Below are 15,703 nucleotides of genomic sequence, written 5' to 3'. Positions count from 1 at the left end.
CTGCTTATCATTAACCTAAACCCTCCATACCAGAAAACTGATGTACAAAGTCTCTTAGGGCTCTACTAATGTCTCTTCGAATCTGCACATGAACGCCTTAATAGTAGTAGTAATGACACCCCGAAAAACCTGTATGTTTATTTCTCTTGTTAGCACTACAGGCCACCACTCTGGCCTTTTAGTACATTAGAGCCAAATACGAGGGAAACTTTATGAAGTGGGAGTCAGCATTTCCTGTGCATAGGTCTTTGAGGTCCCCAGGTTGTCTGTTTCTTTTTTTATTAAGAATGTATTTTCTGATACATATCAAGTTGGATATAATATAATATAATATAATATAATATAATATAATATAATATAATAATGTGTTGGCAAAATGGAGCTAATTCACATATTCTAAGAATCTGATTAATAATAGTGTAATAATAGTACTTATATAGCACTTTCATTACTTTTATGTGGTATGCACTATTCTAAAATCTTTACATATATTCACTCATTTAATAATTAGTATAAAAATAATAAAAGAAAAGGTTAGTAAGTTTGAAATTGAAAGTAGTTATCTTCTTTTCCATGATGTTAAATATTTATAGGCCACTTTGTTTTAGTATGTGCGTTACATTCACAGGGGACTTAAGTTTACCACATAGTGGTTCTTTTCTCCCAGAAGTTGTTATCATTCTGAACAAAGGTGAAAAATTCAGAATCTTAAGCCAAAAAGATTTTGACATATGTTGTAAAATTATATCCTGCATTACTGATAACCAAGAGAGGTTCAATAAAAGGTTATAACCAGTTTGAGATTGAGCAATAAAATGAATAGGAGTGAGAGGACAGCAGAAAATGAGGGGACGACACAAAATGAGCCGACCTTTTCTGGTCATAACTGTTGGTTGCAGGCTGACATTTATGGTCACCTAAATCTTCTGAGATTGTTTCTGTTGATATTACAGTACAAGTAATAACTGCATCTCAAATTTAAATTTGCCTCGTGACAGGGGAATATAGATTTGTTCTGTTTGGGACCAGCATGTAATGGTCCAAGTTACCTGACTAGGGGAGGATGATAGGCTGTTTTTCTTATTGCTAGATTATTAACTAGAAAATTTTAAGTTGTACCCAAAAGAAACACATATTAGTATCCCTTCACCATGTCATTTATTTTTCTGCAGGCTGCATGTATGTGTGGGATGGTAGGAGACTGGGAGGGAGTAGGAGATAAGCTGGCCTCTGTGGGGAACCATTCGAGTTGGTTTTCCTCTTGAGAGTGTAGGGCTGAGCTCCCAGGGCAGGGGAGGTAGAGAGAGAAGGCATACCTACTTTTATTTTCTGTCCTCTTTTTGTCATGGCTTTATTAATCTGCTAATATGGTATGAGTAAGGCATCCTGGCCCTGTGTGAAAAGGAACAAATGTCTTGCATGCCTCATATATGCCAAGCACCATGCTAGAGCCTGGATATAGGGAGGCAAATATGGCATGGGTTTTGTTCTTAAGCAGCTTGTGATCTAATAAGGCAGACAGACAGACATGCTGACAGGGAATTTCAGTACAGTTTGGTGAATGCTACAGTAGAGGGATCATCTGAATTTGATTGTTTGCAGAAAATGTAGTTCGCACGTAGTGTATTTTTTGTACCTTTTAACATTTTATTAAAGTATAACTTTGTATTATTATTATCACGTATTTTTCTGCCTTTTTCCTTTTGATTCATAGGTCTTATTCATACTTCATTGAAGTGTCGATGGATGAACTTGATTGGATCAGAGTGATTGATCATTCACAATATCTATGTCGTTCTTGGCAAAAGTTATATTTTCCAGCCCGTGTCTGCAGGTTAGTGCTCATGGCTAATAAATAATTTTGATATTTTTAAAAGAGATTTGTATTTTGAGAAACAGACTACACTTTTCTGTCTGAAGCATTTTCTAGAATATCAGCTACCAAACATAAGCCTAGCTAAAAACTTAGGGAAACTATGAAAAATTAAACATCTGACATGTATAGGAATAAGAAGGGATGGGGAACACTTAGACTTGGAAATGCATTTTTAACTGCATGCTGTGCCTTGAAAGCAGAGTTACTGTTACGGATTGCATTCTTCCCACAGAAGCCATGAGAGGTATTTCTGGAGTCTTCCCTGGCAGTCCTTAGGGCCAGGAGGAGATTTTTGGATGCCAGTGTGCATGTCTGAGTATCTGTGTTCTTTTTCTAGGTCAGTGGGTATCAATAGTATTTGACAGAACAAGTGTTTCTAGTGGTGTTGGGTTTGGGGCAAGGGAGGCTGAGCTGGTGGGGCTCAAGGCTCACACCCTCTCTTCAATTAGAGCATCTTAGCTTTTACTGTTTTATATATTGCAGCCCCATGCTAGTTTGTTCTTAAAAAGTACTGTAAGCTTCTCGTCTAATACTTCATATTCTTCCTTTAGGTATAAGCCATCTTTTAAACTGTGGTTCTGAAATTCTGCAAAACCTAAAATGAATTTGGGAGTTGGGAAAGGTGGTTTAAGGCTCCCTAAATTCTGTCGTGTTTTTTTCTGTTGTAATTTTCCCTTTGGAAATTGCCTTTGGATATTCTTTACCTTAGAGTCAAGGGATCAAAGGCAGAAAGTGACTGGTTTATTTAGTTAAGTGTGGCAAGAAGAGATGGGAAGGCATATGGTAGGTATAAACCAGGGAGAGTGTGGAGGTGGCCCCTTACCCAGTCCCCTCCCCTCCCCCACCTGTGACTTTGATTGCCCTCCCATTGTGGCTGATTTGAAGAAGATGGGGTACCCCACAGCACTACTGTCTTGGTCAGAAAACACCCTTATACTTATTAAACTCATGATCTGACAGCATTGGGCTAAATTCTTACTTCCTCCACAGGCACTCCACAAAACCTTCAGTCTCTGGTACTGTAAAGAATGTTGCCTACCTTTTTTTTTTTTTTTAAGTATGGTTATGACCAGATACAATATTGTTACCCAGGGATCCTTTTGTGTGAAAATGAAGAAAATCAATTTCATTTCCCCAAAGAGGACTAAAGTGTCTCAGGTCTGGTGGTTGCTCATTTATCAGAAAAGTTTTGAATGGATTAAAATGAGAGGGACAAGAAATTGAGTGAAGATTCTGTATCTCAGTGCTGCGTATGGATACTTTGAGAGTGACAGAGTGAAGGTGATTGAGTCTGCATCGACTCAGGTTATTTCTGTTGTATTGGATTAAAAAATAAGCAGTATAACAACTAATGCATCTGATATGGACCGAAGGACTGTGTGTTTGTATTTCATTTGGAACAATAGGAACATGACTCCCAAAACAAATCATTGTGAATATAATACCAGCCATAATGCAGTCTATTTGCTTTATCCACCTTAAAATTCCCATTGTGTGGAGGGAGACATATGCCTACAGTTATGGTCTCTGGCTTTTAGAAAATATACTTACCCTTATTTATTAATGAGAATTGTATATACTCCCTTTTCTTTATTTTGTTTCCTCTGTGGCCTTGGCTTTGTTGATGTAGCTTTTATGTATTGTAAAGGCTGGCTGTATTCATGATGCTAGTTTTTGTGTTGGTATAGCCAGCTCCCAACTCTGGTCAAGAAAAACAGAAAAGATGGTGTTAGAGATAGTAATAACAAGAAAAGGAAGGATGCTTGATATTATTATTAGCAAAAAAATTTTTTTAATTTATAACCACTTTAACTTGTTATATTAATTACTACATTCCTTCATAAATTTTCCCTTTTGTAATAAATAGGTTGGAGTTTTGGTAGTATTTTAAAATGAAACTAAGAATAAGTCCTTGTTGATTATCCAAGGATGTCTTATTCTTGGTTTATCTTATCTTCACAATCACTTATTGACTGCCTAAACAGTGTTCTCAATACACTTCTTCCAGGAACTTCACAGGGCACAAAAATTTCTTTATTTTCTTAACACATAAGCGTCCAGTTTGCATTGTGTTAGTTAATTTGTACATTTGTATGTCACCTTTGTTCTTCAGTGTCCTTCGTGTGTTTGTCTTGCTTCTCATATTAAAATTACAGGCCTTTGGAAGAAAGGAGTATAGATTCTCATCTTTTAATATTCTTGTACAGTACTCAGGCTATGATCTCATATGGGTATGTACTCAATAAATATTACCAGAGGTTTCTTGGGGGTCATGGCACTGATTGAGTAATGAAGAGAGATTGAGTCAACATTAAAATGTATATATATTCATTGTTACTTTTTATCCGTGTGTTGGTTAAAATGTATATCAGTACTAGAAAATTTGTTATTTTTATTATTAAAACTTTTAATTATCATTTTTTTAACTTTTGAGACTCTCAATTGGTATTTGACTTTTAGAGAAAGAGAGTCATCTCTGCCATCCTCTTTGGCCATGGTGGCTCTAATGAGGAAATTGTTCCTTACCTCAGGAGCCTAGTCTTTTCAGCACATTTCCATATTGTCAATCCATATATAGCAATTCTAAACATACATTAAACAGGTCTCTTTATTTTAATAAGCTGCCTATTTGGGTGTCTGTATGTTTTGTGTATTTCCATCCGTTTTTAGATATTTTAGTTTTGGTAAAGCATTTATTGTGGTAAAACATATATAAGATAATATTTTCCATTCATACATCTTGTGGAATGTAATTCAGTCAGCACTTCACCTCATCAAAGGTAGTAGATGTTATCTAGTGGCAATAAGGATAATGTCAGACTTCAAAGTCAGAGTGATTGTTCTAACCATCCATAATAGTGAATCGAGGGAAATGATCTGCTCTGTCTTTCTGGGTCTTTTTAAGGAATGTGTTGTGGATTAAGTGGGGACTGCTCTATGTTGCCGAAAGCTTAAACTGATACCCTTTCCCCAGCCCCCCAAATGGGGATGAAGAATAAAAGCAACTTGTCAATTTTGCTGCAGTCTTTCATATGCACTCAGAACCATGTTTTATCAGCTTTCTCAGAAAAAGGCAATTTCTGCTTTACCCATAAATTCTCTAACCTTCAAATTGTTTTCTTGGCTATCTAGTAAGCTCTCATCAAGTCCTTCCATAGCTTTCTTAGATGGTAGAGACGAGGACTGAACAAAGAACACTAATAAGGAATGGCAAATGTTGAGTGTCCTGGGGGTTTTAAATTTTTTTTCTGGCTGTTTCTCAACATGGTGCTGAGAATTTGACAGTCATATAATGTTGCTGAAAAAAGAGAAGACTTGAAAACATGGTTTGAAGGGTATAGGTAGATTTCAGAGCCTGTAATGTTGCTGGTAGCTGGAATTGCAAAAGTGATCTTGGTGCAAAATCTGGGAGTTGAGGGAGAGGAATAGCAGACCTAAAAGCAAAGTCCTTGAGGATATACCTATTGAGAGTGGGAAGCAAAGTGTATAGATGGTAGACATCTTTACTCCAGGGGCTGTTATGGGAGATTAGAGGAGAATTAGGAGGGTTCAGTTTACAGAAGACAAGGCCCAAAAGAAAGGGTGTTGAGAAGAGTGCAGTTTGACAATTTAGAACAGAGCACAGGAGTGATAAACTCAGTTAACACAATGTTGGGCTTTTTTTTTTTTTTTTAATTATCAAAATAGAATTTTTTTTATGATGTTTTTATTATAAAATTGTAGTATAGTACATATTTTAAATATTGATAATGCTTGCTCTCTGGTGAGGTTGTACCCAGTTTCTACCAGTTGCACATAAAAATACTCCTCCAAACCCTCACCAATACAGACATTGTCAACGTTTTGCCAATGTAATTTATGATTACATCTTATTTTAATTTGGACTTCTTTTATCATCAGTGAGATACTGTATCTTTTAATACTCCCCATTTGTTACTTCCCATTTATGAAAATCTCTTTTTGACTTCTGCATATTTTTCTCTGGGTTGATTATCTTTTTTTCTTTTTGCCTTGTGAGAACTTTATATTGGTATGTACACATTGATCATATATATGTCATATTTGTGTACATATGTACGTATAGTAGATATGTATATGTATGTGTGTGTGACATTACTCTTTTGCCTGTCATGTATTGAGCAATTTGTTACTAGTTTTTTATATTTTGTTAGTACTTTTTGCCATATAGAATTTTACTTTTTAAAAAATGTTGTCAAATCTGTCAGCCTTTTCTTTTTGTCAGTCTTTTTATTATTATTATTATTTCTGGTGGTCTGGTGTGTTTAGAAAGATGTTCCTCACCTTTAAAGAATTAATGTTATATTTTAATAATTTTTTCTAGTAGTTGTTATTTTTGTATCTAAATATTTAATCCATTTTTGTTTATATTTTCAAGTAAGGATAGTCAGTTGACTAAGACCTATTATTTAATAATTATTCCTTACCCTACTAATGTGAATGGCCATATTTATCATGTACTGAATTCTAGCATGTACCCTACTCTGTTCCACTGATTTCTTTGACTATTGCCCAAAGTGTTTTAATTATCATAGTTTCCCTTCCCTCTCTTTCTTCTTTTTATAGAATAAGAAATTATTATGTGGCAAATGTGTCATGGAAAAAAAGAAAGGGTATTATAGAGCATCTGCCCACCTGTCTTCTGGTCTCAGTGGTCAGATTAGAGGCTATAAATGATGATAAACATTTCACTAGAATGGTTCTACTTTCACTTACAAGAAAAAATTTGGGCATGCTTCACCAGCTAAGGAAGTAGATTTTTTTCCTTACTTACTCATCTGTTTCTTCATTCATCACTCCTCATTCCACAAATAACCTTTTAGTTTGTGCTATGCGTTATTCTTGATACTGAGGCCAATGACACTGAAGAAGACTGCCAAGATTTGTGCTCTCATAAAATACGAGAGAACAAATATACACAAATAGTAAGAACACATCAGGTAATTATAGATGTTGTGAAGATGGTACTGTGATAGTGACCAAGTCAAGAGGTTTTAAATAGGTGCTCAGGGAAGCCCTAAGATGGGAGGTGGTTGTTTTAAGCTGGGATGAAGGGAATATCCTCTGGCCATTGTTTTAGATATTTATGCTTTCTTTGGCGTATATTTAATGTTGTTCAGAAGTATCTGGTAGACTATAGGAGACCTTATTAGACGAATACTAAAGCTGTACTGTTCTTTTGGTATAGGGCACTTTTCATTTCTTTTATTGCTTCCATACATTCTAGGTTTTCCCTCATTCTTGCCATCATTAGATGCAACTTAATTTTTAACTCATCTTCATTAGATTATAGTACCTGCACAGTGGTATGGATCTATAAGACATAAAATAAGTGAGAAAATAAACATTGCTATTTATGGCAACATTCTTTTTCTACCATATTAATATTGTACAAAAGCGTGTGTCACAGTCTTCTTTCTTTTCTCTTTTGTTTCTACCTTGTCCCCATAACTTGGCATTGATATATTTATTCACTTTTAAAGGTAGGCACTTTCACATTACTCAGAGGTTTACCAGGACGCTTTAGAATCATAGCTAGAATTTGTTGAGCCTTTATATTATTGACATCTTCAGAATTCAAGAAATGTCTTATTTAGATATAAATTAAAAAGGAATAGTTTAAATTTTAATTTTATAAAGTAATCATTTTAGTTTATACTTAGTTTGAATTGTACCTCTACCTACAGCTTTGATTTCATAATTGAACTAGTAGAGCAATCCTGCAGAGAAACATTTTTTCTATGAATGCAAAGCAAAATGTAACCACATGGTGTCACTGTATCATTACAATTTTACTTGGAGCCAAAGAGGTTGAAATTGCTTTTTTTTATAAAATCATATTTAAATATAAATTGTTCTGAAATCTGTGATTTGTGAAATAGCATGTGAAACTATTCGTACTATTTAAGCCTTTCTCCTCATGTGGGCATTAATTATGCCCGAAGTCCATAGATGCACATTCAGGTGCTAGCCAGCTCTTGAATTGTCATCTGCAAAGTCTAGCAGATATATGGGTTTCTGTAGTACAGTTATTTAGTTTTATACTAACAAGTTTTTAAAAATATTTCTTTGGAATTTTTAAATAAATAGAAGAGTAACTGAAAGGGGATAGATCCATTAAATATTTATAAGGAATTAGAAAACAAAAGAAAAGAGGAATAAGGACAAGAGAGAGGGTTATGGGACATCAATGGAGAGACAGGAAGAGAAGTCTAACATTTGTTGAGCATCTCCTGTGGGTCAGACACATATTGTTACCTTATATGATTCTCACAATTGCTCTATGAGAGAAATACTACTAACTACCTTATTTATACAAATGAGGAAATTAGGCCTTAAAGAAGCTAAATTTGCAGGTCTGTCTTAATAAATAGTCAGCATCACAGTCTTACATTGCCTCTGCAGGATATGAAGTAAAGAAATAGCTCTGCTTTAGAGTAGGAGACATGGAGCACTGAAGAATCTTTCATTGCCTCTTTGGCTAGAACAGTTTCCGGGAATGCTGAGAGGGCCTGCTGTGGCCAAACTCTGGTCACAGCACCCAGACGACAAGGATACTAATGCTGAGGATGATGATGAACAATTGGAGAAGTTTTTCTCTTTTACAGTGCTCCAAAGGAAGTGTAGCAATCCTTTATCGAGGTCTGTTTTGTCAGTTTGTCAATAAAGATTTGAATTTTTTTGTCCCTTAGTTCCCCATAAGATCATTTTAGATTTTATCAGTACAGTGTACCTGATGTTCTTAACTCCTCATTTGTTTTGCTTCAGCTGTGTTTTGAAACAAATTTCATATATTATGGAATTTCTCTTTACAAGAGCTCTTCAGATCTTGAATTCCTTTTTTTTTTTTTAAGTTGAGGTATTTTTATTATTTTCACCTAGAATCTTCTTATTAGACTGAAAAAAAATCACTGTATTTTAATAATCAGTAAGATTTTTGAGACATGACTGTTTGTGCTTAAGTTACTCATCAAATCCAGGATTTTTTTTTTCTCATTTTATTTTGTTTAAAGGATAATCACATGTTGAGATTCTTTTGTGTGTAGTGGAAGAATTAGAATGAGAAAATAGAATAGGGTTGCCCTTTTGCTTTATATTTTATTTTTTAATTTTAGAATATAAATTATTGTCTTTTAATAAGCCCAATGCATGAGATGATGTTAATAACACTAATGATCTGTTACTATTATCGCAAATAGCCGTTGTCTGTTTTTCATTCTGGAAGGGCAACAGCTATATTTGGTGGTGCTAACAGTTGCTTCCCAAGTAGTTAGGTCCAGGATTAAGTTCAGATAGCACCAACCTAGTTTATCATCAGACATCCTTTTTCTCATGCTTTGCTTTTCCTCACTAGTATTTAATTACATATAAGATTTATTCATTTGGACATTCATTTAACAAACATTTATTCAATACTTGCTAAATTACAGGCACTTAGTTTAGGTGCCAGGCATGAAAGAAGAACAAGACACAGTTGCTGCCCTCAAGAATTTCATGACATAATAAGAGTGACAACCTTCTAAAGATTGATAAAGTAAAATATGATAGGTACAATAATAAAGATATATGGTATGCAGGAGCATTGTTATGGGAGATCCTACTGAAGAGAGGACTTGAACAGAGTCTTAAAGGACCAAGGGATTGAGCGGATTAAGCAGGCAAAATATGGGAGAAAGGACGTGCTGTGTATATAGGACACTTGCTGAAGACAGTGTTTGCACTGGACTTGGCCATATCTAAACTCTTTTGCTCAAAGCTCTCTACCAATAGGTCCTTCTGTTTCGCTAGCTCATCCTTGGTTCTTGTTAAAATGCCCTGTTCTGTTTCACTAGTTAGACTCATCTGTTTACCATCTACCTACTCATGCCTCCTACTTATGTCGCTAAGCTCAGAGAGATCTTTCTCTTTTTATATGACCTTGTATAATCGTTTTAGGTATTTTGGACTTGGTTTTAAAGTTATGTGTGTGTGTGTGTGTTTTTTTTAATTTATTTCAACAAGATTAGAAGACTCCCTGTGAACTGTAAATTATGTTAATTTCAACAATTAATATCCAGAGAATAGTAAAAATTCTCAAAAAGTAAAGAAAGTCCTTATTTTGGAACCAGGATTTGATTGAGTTCATGTGTCTTTTGCTTAGAAAAATAATACATTTTCATAAGAACTTCATTTTTGGATACATGCTGTATGTAAGGAAATTAACATTAGTTATATCAGTTTTCCTATTGGAAATCTCCTTTTGGAATCTGTATTCACACTGGAGTTATCCCAACTATTTATGGAACTTAGGAAATCTTGAACCAAGAAGCCAGGTACCATTGGGCATGGGACTGTGGGTCTATCAATTAGAAAGCAAAGACGTAATACAATACAAAGCCATCTGGGACTCTAAGCTCCTTAATATGAAGCAGGAGCTTCCTGCCTAGGGAACAGAAACAAAGGTGAGGTAGAGAACTGGGAACAGGAATCCAGGAATTAATAGAAATTGTGGGAAAGACTTTCCAGGACCTTCAACATGGTTTCTGGAGTGAATAAGAACATGATATTAATGGAATTAGGTTTCATTGACTTTGCTTTTGGGAAGATGGGAAAGAGGGAAGGACAACTAGATCTTGGGGTCAAAAAAAATAAAAACTTGGACATAGACTTATTTGTGAATTAGCCATTTCCCAATTCTGTTTCCTTAGGAAATGGTAATATGAAGAAGAAATTGGTTCAGTAGTTAAAATTCTCTCAGTGGAGAGTTTAGACCTATGTGTATTTAAATTCTATCTCACACTGCTTAGCAGTGATTGGTCTGACCTTTCATAGATAGCATTGATAGCTTGAATCACCCAGTTCAGCCATGAATTACGTAATATATCTTGTGTGTGTCTCAAATTATTTTCTGGTTCCTGGACTTCACTGTATATTTTTTTGATAGCAGTTGCTCATCAGATAGCTTGTTGAATTTCTTTAGCCCTCTATCATCTCTGAATGCAGGTGCCTGGATAATAATCAATTTTTCCAGAAAAATCCTTTTAACAGTTATTTTCATCCCTAGTGTTAGAAGGAGATACCAGGAGAAAAGAAGATTTTACAATATTTCTTTCCACAGAAAATATGCTTAAAGAGAATTGTATGTACAAGTCCCGTGGTTAATAAAATCAGAGCCTTCTCAGTGATCATATAAACAGTACAAGTTCCCTAGATCAGGGCTTCCTTCTGTGAATACAAGGTTAGCTCAGGGGAGAATGGACCAGAAGTGAAACCAGATTGCTTGTCGGCTGCCAGAAATTCTGGGCAGAGTGCCAGACTTGGTTCACCTTCTAAAAATTCATCTCTCAGTATGGAAATAGAGGGCTCAGTCCCTGCAAGGAATGGTGGTTGCATGAACACTTGGACTTCCCTTGACCCAAAGTGCTTTATTGATGTGAGGAAAGGTGGGAGAACTGATGACTGTGGACTGGTAGCTTTGACCTCATTCAAGAGCTATAATATTTTCTTTAACAGCCTTACTTCTTTATGTTTTAAATTATAATTTCATAAGTTAATAATTGTTCTTCCAAATAATATGAGTCTTATATACACATGAATATGTTCTGCCTGATAGGAAGCTGGGGGTTTAATTTCTAATAGTCATAGAAATTCTATGCACATTATGAAGCTATTAGGATGTAACAGCTGTTTTAGTTCATTTCACCCTGCAAAAGAAATATGATTCGGACTAAAATGATCAGTAATTATGTATTTTGAAAGCTAAACCTCCAGTTATAGAAAGATCTAATTTACACATTAGATACTGATAAAACTACAGTATGCTATGAGTTTCAAAGTTAGCGTTATCTCCTGCTTAAGACTATGAAAGGGAGTCTGTGCCAAAAGACAATTTTTCTTCTTTGAAATTCTCTTTTGCATTGCCTATTGTAATTTTGAAGTTGCAAATCAACAGTAATGAAGAACTGCTTGATATTTTTCTAAAGAAAAAACTTAGAAGGAATGTTAGAGGAAGTAGGATTTAGAAGGATTTTATTTTATTTCTGTTGATCAGTGCCTACCATCTGCCTTCCGTTTAATGTTGTAGAAGCATGCATGCGTTTTCCAGTTTGAACAGATGATATACATGGTTTGTTGAGATATATGTGTATTCTGGATGTGTGTGTGTGTATATATACCTACAGTGCTTAAAATCACACTTGAAGTGTAAAACAGATAATGAGTCTCCATTTTTGGCTAATTTGCATATTCAGCTCTGGTACACAAAAGACTACAATAACACTGATTTTCTTTTCTAGTTTAGAATCAGCACTAACCAGCTGTCAACAAATATTTTGAATAAACACTCTTCTTTATTGAAGAACTTTGGGGCACATTCTTTGTATAAACATATTGTTTTCTTTGATTTCAAGGGACATATTTTCAGTATGATTCATGGATGCATCACACCGGTAAGCTGTCATGCACAAAAATATATTTTTCTCTGTAAACTTCCTTTTTACCATTGATTTCTCTAGGGCAAAAATATGGCTCAGAACAGAATATTCCAACTCATGATATTTGCCTGAATAAAGGTGGTAAATAAATGTAGAAGCCTCTTTTAAGCTGAAAAATTTAAAGTATGGATTCTTAAATTGGACTTTTCCAAGAGATTTTTAAAGAAGAGTTAACAGTTCCTCTAATACACTTAAAATGTAATTTGGGGGCAGAAATTTTGTTAATATTTTGACATTCATATAATTTTTTCTTCTGTGTGTAACCAACATAAACATGTTATTTACACAAATAATATATAGCACACACTCTATTGAAAACTTGCACTTACATATTTATATTCTGTGGCTTTTGTTCCATGTCAGTACATATATATCTGCTTTATCCTTTTGAACAATAGCACAGTATTCTAATGTACTGTTGTTTACCTAACTGGTTTCCTATTGAGGGAAACCAGTTAGGTAAACAGTTTTGCTGTTATAAAACAGTGTAGTCTTTGTTCACTTTTCAGATTATCTTTTCACATGAGTACAGTTGAAGGATATGATCATCTTATGTGAAACATTGATAAATGCCATGCAAATGCATTGTGCTGGTTTATGTCCACCAGTAGTATATGATAATACCTATTTCTCCACATCCTTATCAACAATGAGAATTATCATTTTTAATCTTTTGTCAAACTGATAAATAAGCTATGATCTCATTTGTTTTATTGTGCAAATTTTTTATTATTTGTAAAGGTTACTATGTATCTGCTTGTTTATAAGCATCCATGTTTTTATGTAAAAGGTGAAATGTGAGTTGGCCTGAAAGGATGGATTGAATATTGGTTGGATAATTTTAGAGGGCTTTTCCCATGAGGTCATCTAGGAAAGCGGTCCTCAATTGGAGTTGATTTTGGCCCCCCTCACCTTTAGACAGTGTCTGGAGACATTTTTAGCAGTCACAATTGAGAGGCAGGGTGCTACTGGCATGAGTAGAAGTCAAGGATGCTGCTAGACGTCCTACAATACACAGAACAACCTCTTATGACAAAGAATTATCTAGACCAAATGTCAGTAGTGTCACGGTTGATAAACCCTGATTTAGGAGCAGGTTGTAGTAATTTTATATGTGAAGGAGGCTTGAATTAGGGCGTCTTAGCTTAAAATGGGAAAAGAGAATAGCTGAGAAAGAAGTTTCAAAGGAAAAACCAGTCATTCTTGGTGACTGAATATGGAGGGAGAAAATTGAGTCAAAAAGAGCTTCAAAGTTTGGAACCTAGGTGGCTGGGAAGTGGGGTGACATTGGTGGATAGAAGTTGTGAGGAAGCTAGTTTGAGCTAGTTGTAGAGTTATTACTTAAGAAATATATAGTAATAACGCCTTGCTATTTCGTCTGTTTTGCTTTTATATAGTTTTTAATTTTACACTTGGTGTCAGAATTGTGTTGATTTTGGATTACAAAATCTCTGTTACCAAACCTTTGGTATCAGTTTCTTCTTTCTGAAATGTTGTTCTTTCACCTCTACTACTAGACTCGTGATTATTTATTTAGCAAAGTGAAATGCTGTTTATTCCAGGAAATCCTTGATCTCCCCAAATGAAATTAAGTATTTTTTTCTACATTTAGTCAATAAATACTTATCAATTGCCCACCACATGACAGGCACTGTGCTAGGTGCTAGATCTATAGTGGAGAGCTTTAAATATACATCCCCTGCCCTTGTGGTTTGTACAGCTTAGTAGGAGAGTCAGGTGTTGCACAAAGTAATTATATATAAAGGAAGAATTATAAGCTATGATATAAATGCAAAGAAATAAAAACAAGTGAGCATTAGTGGTATAACAGAAGATTATAATTTCAACTGGGGAAGTCAGGAGGGTTTTTTTAAGGAAGCGATATTTGAGTAGAAGCCTAAGTGATGATTAGGAATTAAGAAGGTAAGGACAGAAGGGGAAAGCATTTAGAGCAGAGACAGATAGGAAAGCCTTGAGGGAGCAAAGAACTTGGCACATTTAAGGAAATGAAAATAAATTAGCATGATTGGAGAGTGGTGAGGAGATAGAGGAGGAGAGGTAGGTAATGACCAGGTTGTTCAAGACCGGCAGGGCCACATTAAAGAGCTTGCAGTTTAGCGAAAGCGCCGTCCCTGGAAAGTGTGTATGCAAGGATGTGACGTGATCTGACTGAAGTCTTTTAAAAACCTGCCTCCTTTGTAGGGAATAGATTGAGGTGGATGGGAGTGGATACAGGGAGACCAGTAGGAGGCCTTTGCTATATAGTTTAGGAGAGCTCTGGTAGTTGCTTGTATAAGAATGGTGGCAGGGGAATTAGAGAAAAATGGATAGGTATGGGATGTGTTGTTTTGCTTGTTGAGACTTTTAAGGATTGTCATTACAAAAAATAGGCTTGTAGCAGAAAAAGGTGGTCTTGGTTGGATTACAGGATGATATTTGAAGCCAGGGGAGTTGATAAGATTCAAAAGAGATAGACTGTAGTAGAGTGTAGAAGAAGAATAGAGGGCTTAGAACTGAGTCTGAGGTGCTCCAGAATTTGATCAGCTAGAAGAGAAGAAGCCAACAAAGGAAATGGGGAAGGAGGAGCTAGCAAGAGAAGGACAATCAGGAAAGTGTGATTTCAAGGAGGGACAGGTCAGTGATGCCAGATGTTGCTGTGAGATCAAGTAGATGAGGAATGAGAAGTATCCATTGGCCTCGTTTGCATAGACAACACAGTTTACCTTAGCAGCAGCGGTTTTACTGATATTGTAGGGGTAGAAGCCAGATTAGAGTTGGTTAAGTAATTAACTGTGTGATTTATAATAAAATTAAAAATGCATATACTATTGAGGCAGCAATCCCCCCCTTTTTTTTACTATTGATAAAATTCAAAGGAAATAACAGTGCTTATTGTAGCACTGTTTGTAGAATCAAAAAATTGTAAACTACCAAAATGCTCATCAATAAGACAGTTCATTAAAATTAAAAAAATGAATTGAGAGGGTCAGGAAAAATTTACGTAGATGATAGAGGCGTTGTTCATTCCTGTTGCAACCAAATCAAAGTTGTGACAGAAACATGGAGCAAACAGCTAGATGAACAGAAGCAGTCAACTAGGGAGAGAAATAATCAATTAATTAATCAATCTGAAATGATAGAAGATAGGAGGGGGCCCCCGTCCCAAGTGGGACAGAGGATACTACAGCTGCAGACATCTCTTAAAGGGGCCATGTCTGAAACTGGACTTTTGTAGTGATGGACTTGTTCACCAGCACCAGGTCGTGCTGCACAGGGGGCACAAGGGGCACCAGGGACTGACTTACAGGAGTTACTTACTGAGCTGTTAGAGTGAGGG

At 35.5% G+C, this 15,703-nt stretch overlaps 1 protein-coding gene across 2 annotated transcripts in view; it reads left to right on the top strand.

Annotated features, from left to right (window-relative positions):
• BTBD9 (BTB domain containing 9) overlaps nucleotides 1-15,703 on the top strand; it is a 363,080-nt gene that overhangs the window by 52,754 nt on the left and 294,623 nt on the right. For both annotated transcript variants that reach the window (XM_036217549.1, XM_036217550.1), the window contains exon 6: nucleotides 1,715-1,834. In XM_036217549.1, the coding sequence (XP_036073442.1) occupies nucleotides 1,715-1,834 (120 nt within the window). The remainder of the gene's footprint in view (nucleotides 1-1,714; nucleotides 1,835-15,703) is intronic.

The sequence above is a fragment of the Rousettus aegyptiacus genome, unplaced genomic scaffold (genome assembly GCF_014176215.1).
Source record: "Rousettus aegyptiacus isolate mRouAeg1 unplaced genomic scaffold, mRouAeg1.p scaffold_m13_p_1, whole genome shotgun sequence".
NCBI lineage: Eukaryota > Metazoa > Chordata > Mammalia > Chiroptera > Pteropodidae > Rousettus > Rousettus aegyptiacus.
Note: the sequence above shows the minus strand (reverse complement) of the source record. Positions and strands in the feature narration are given on the sequence as shown.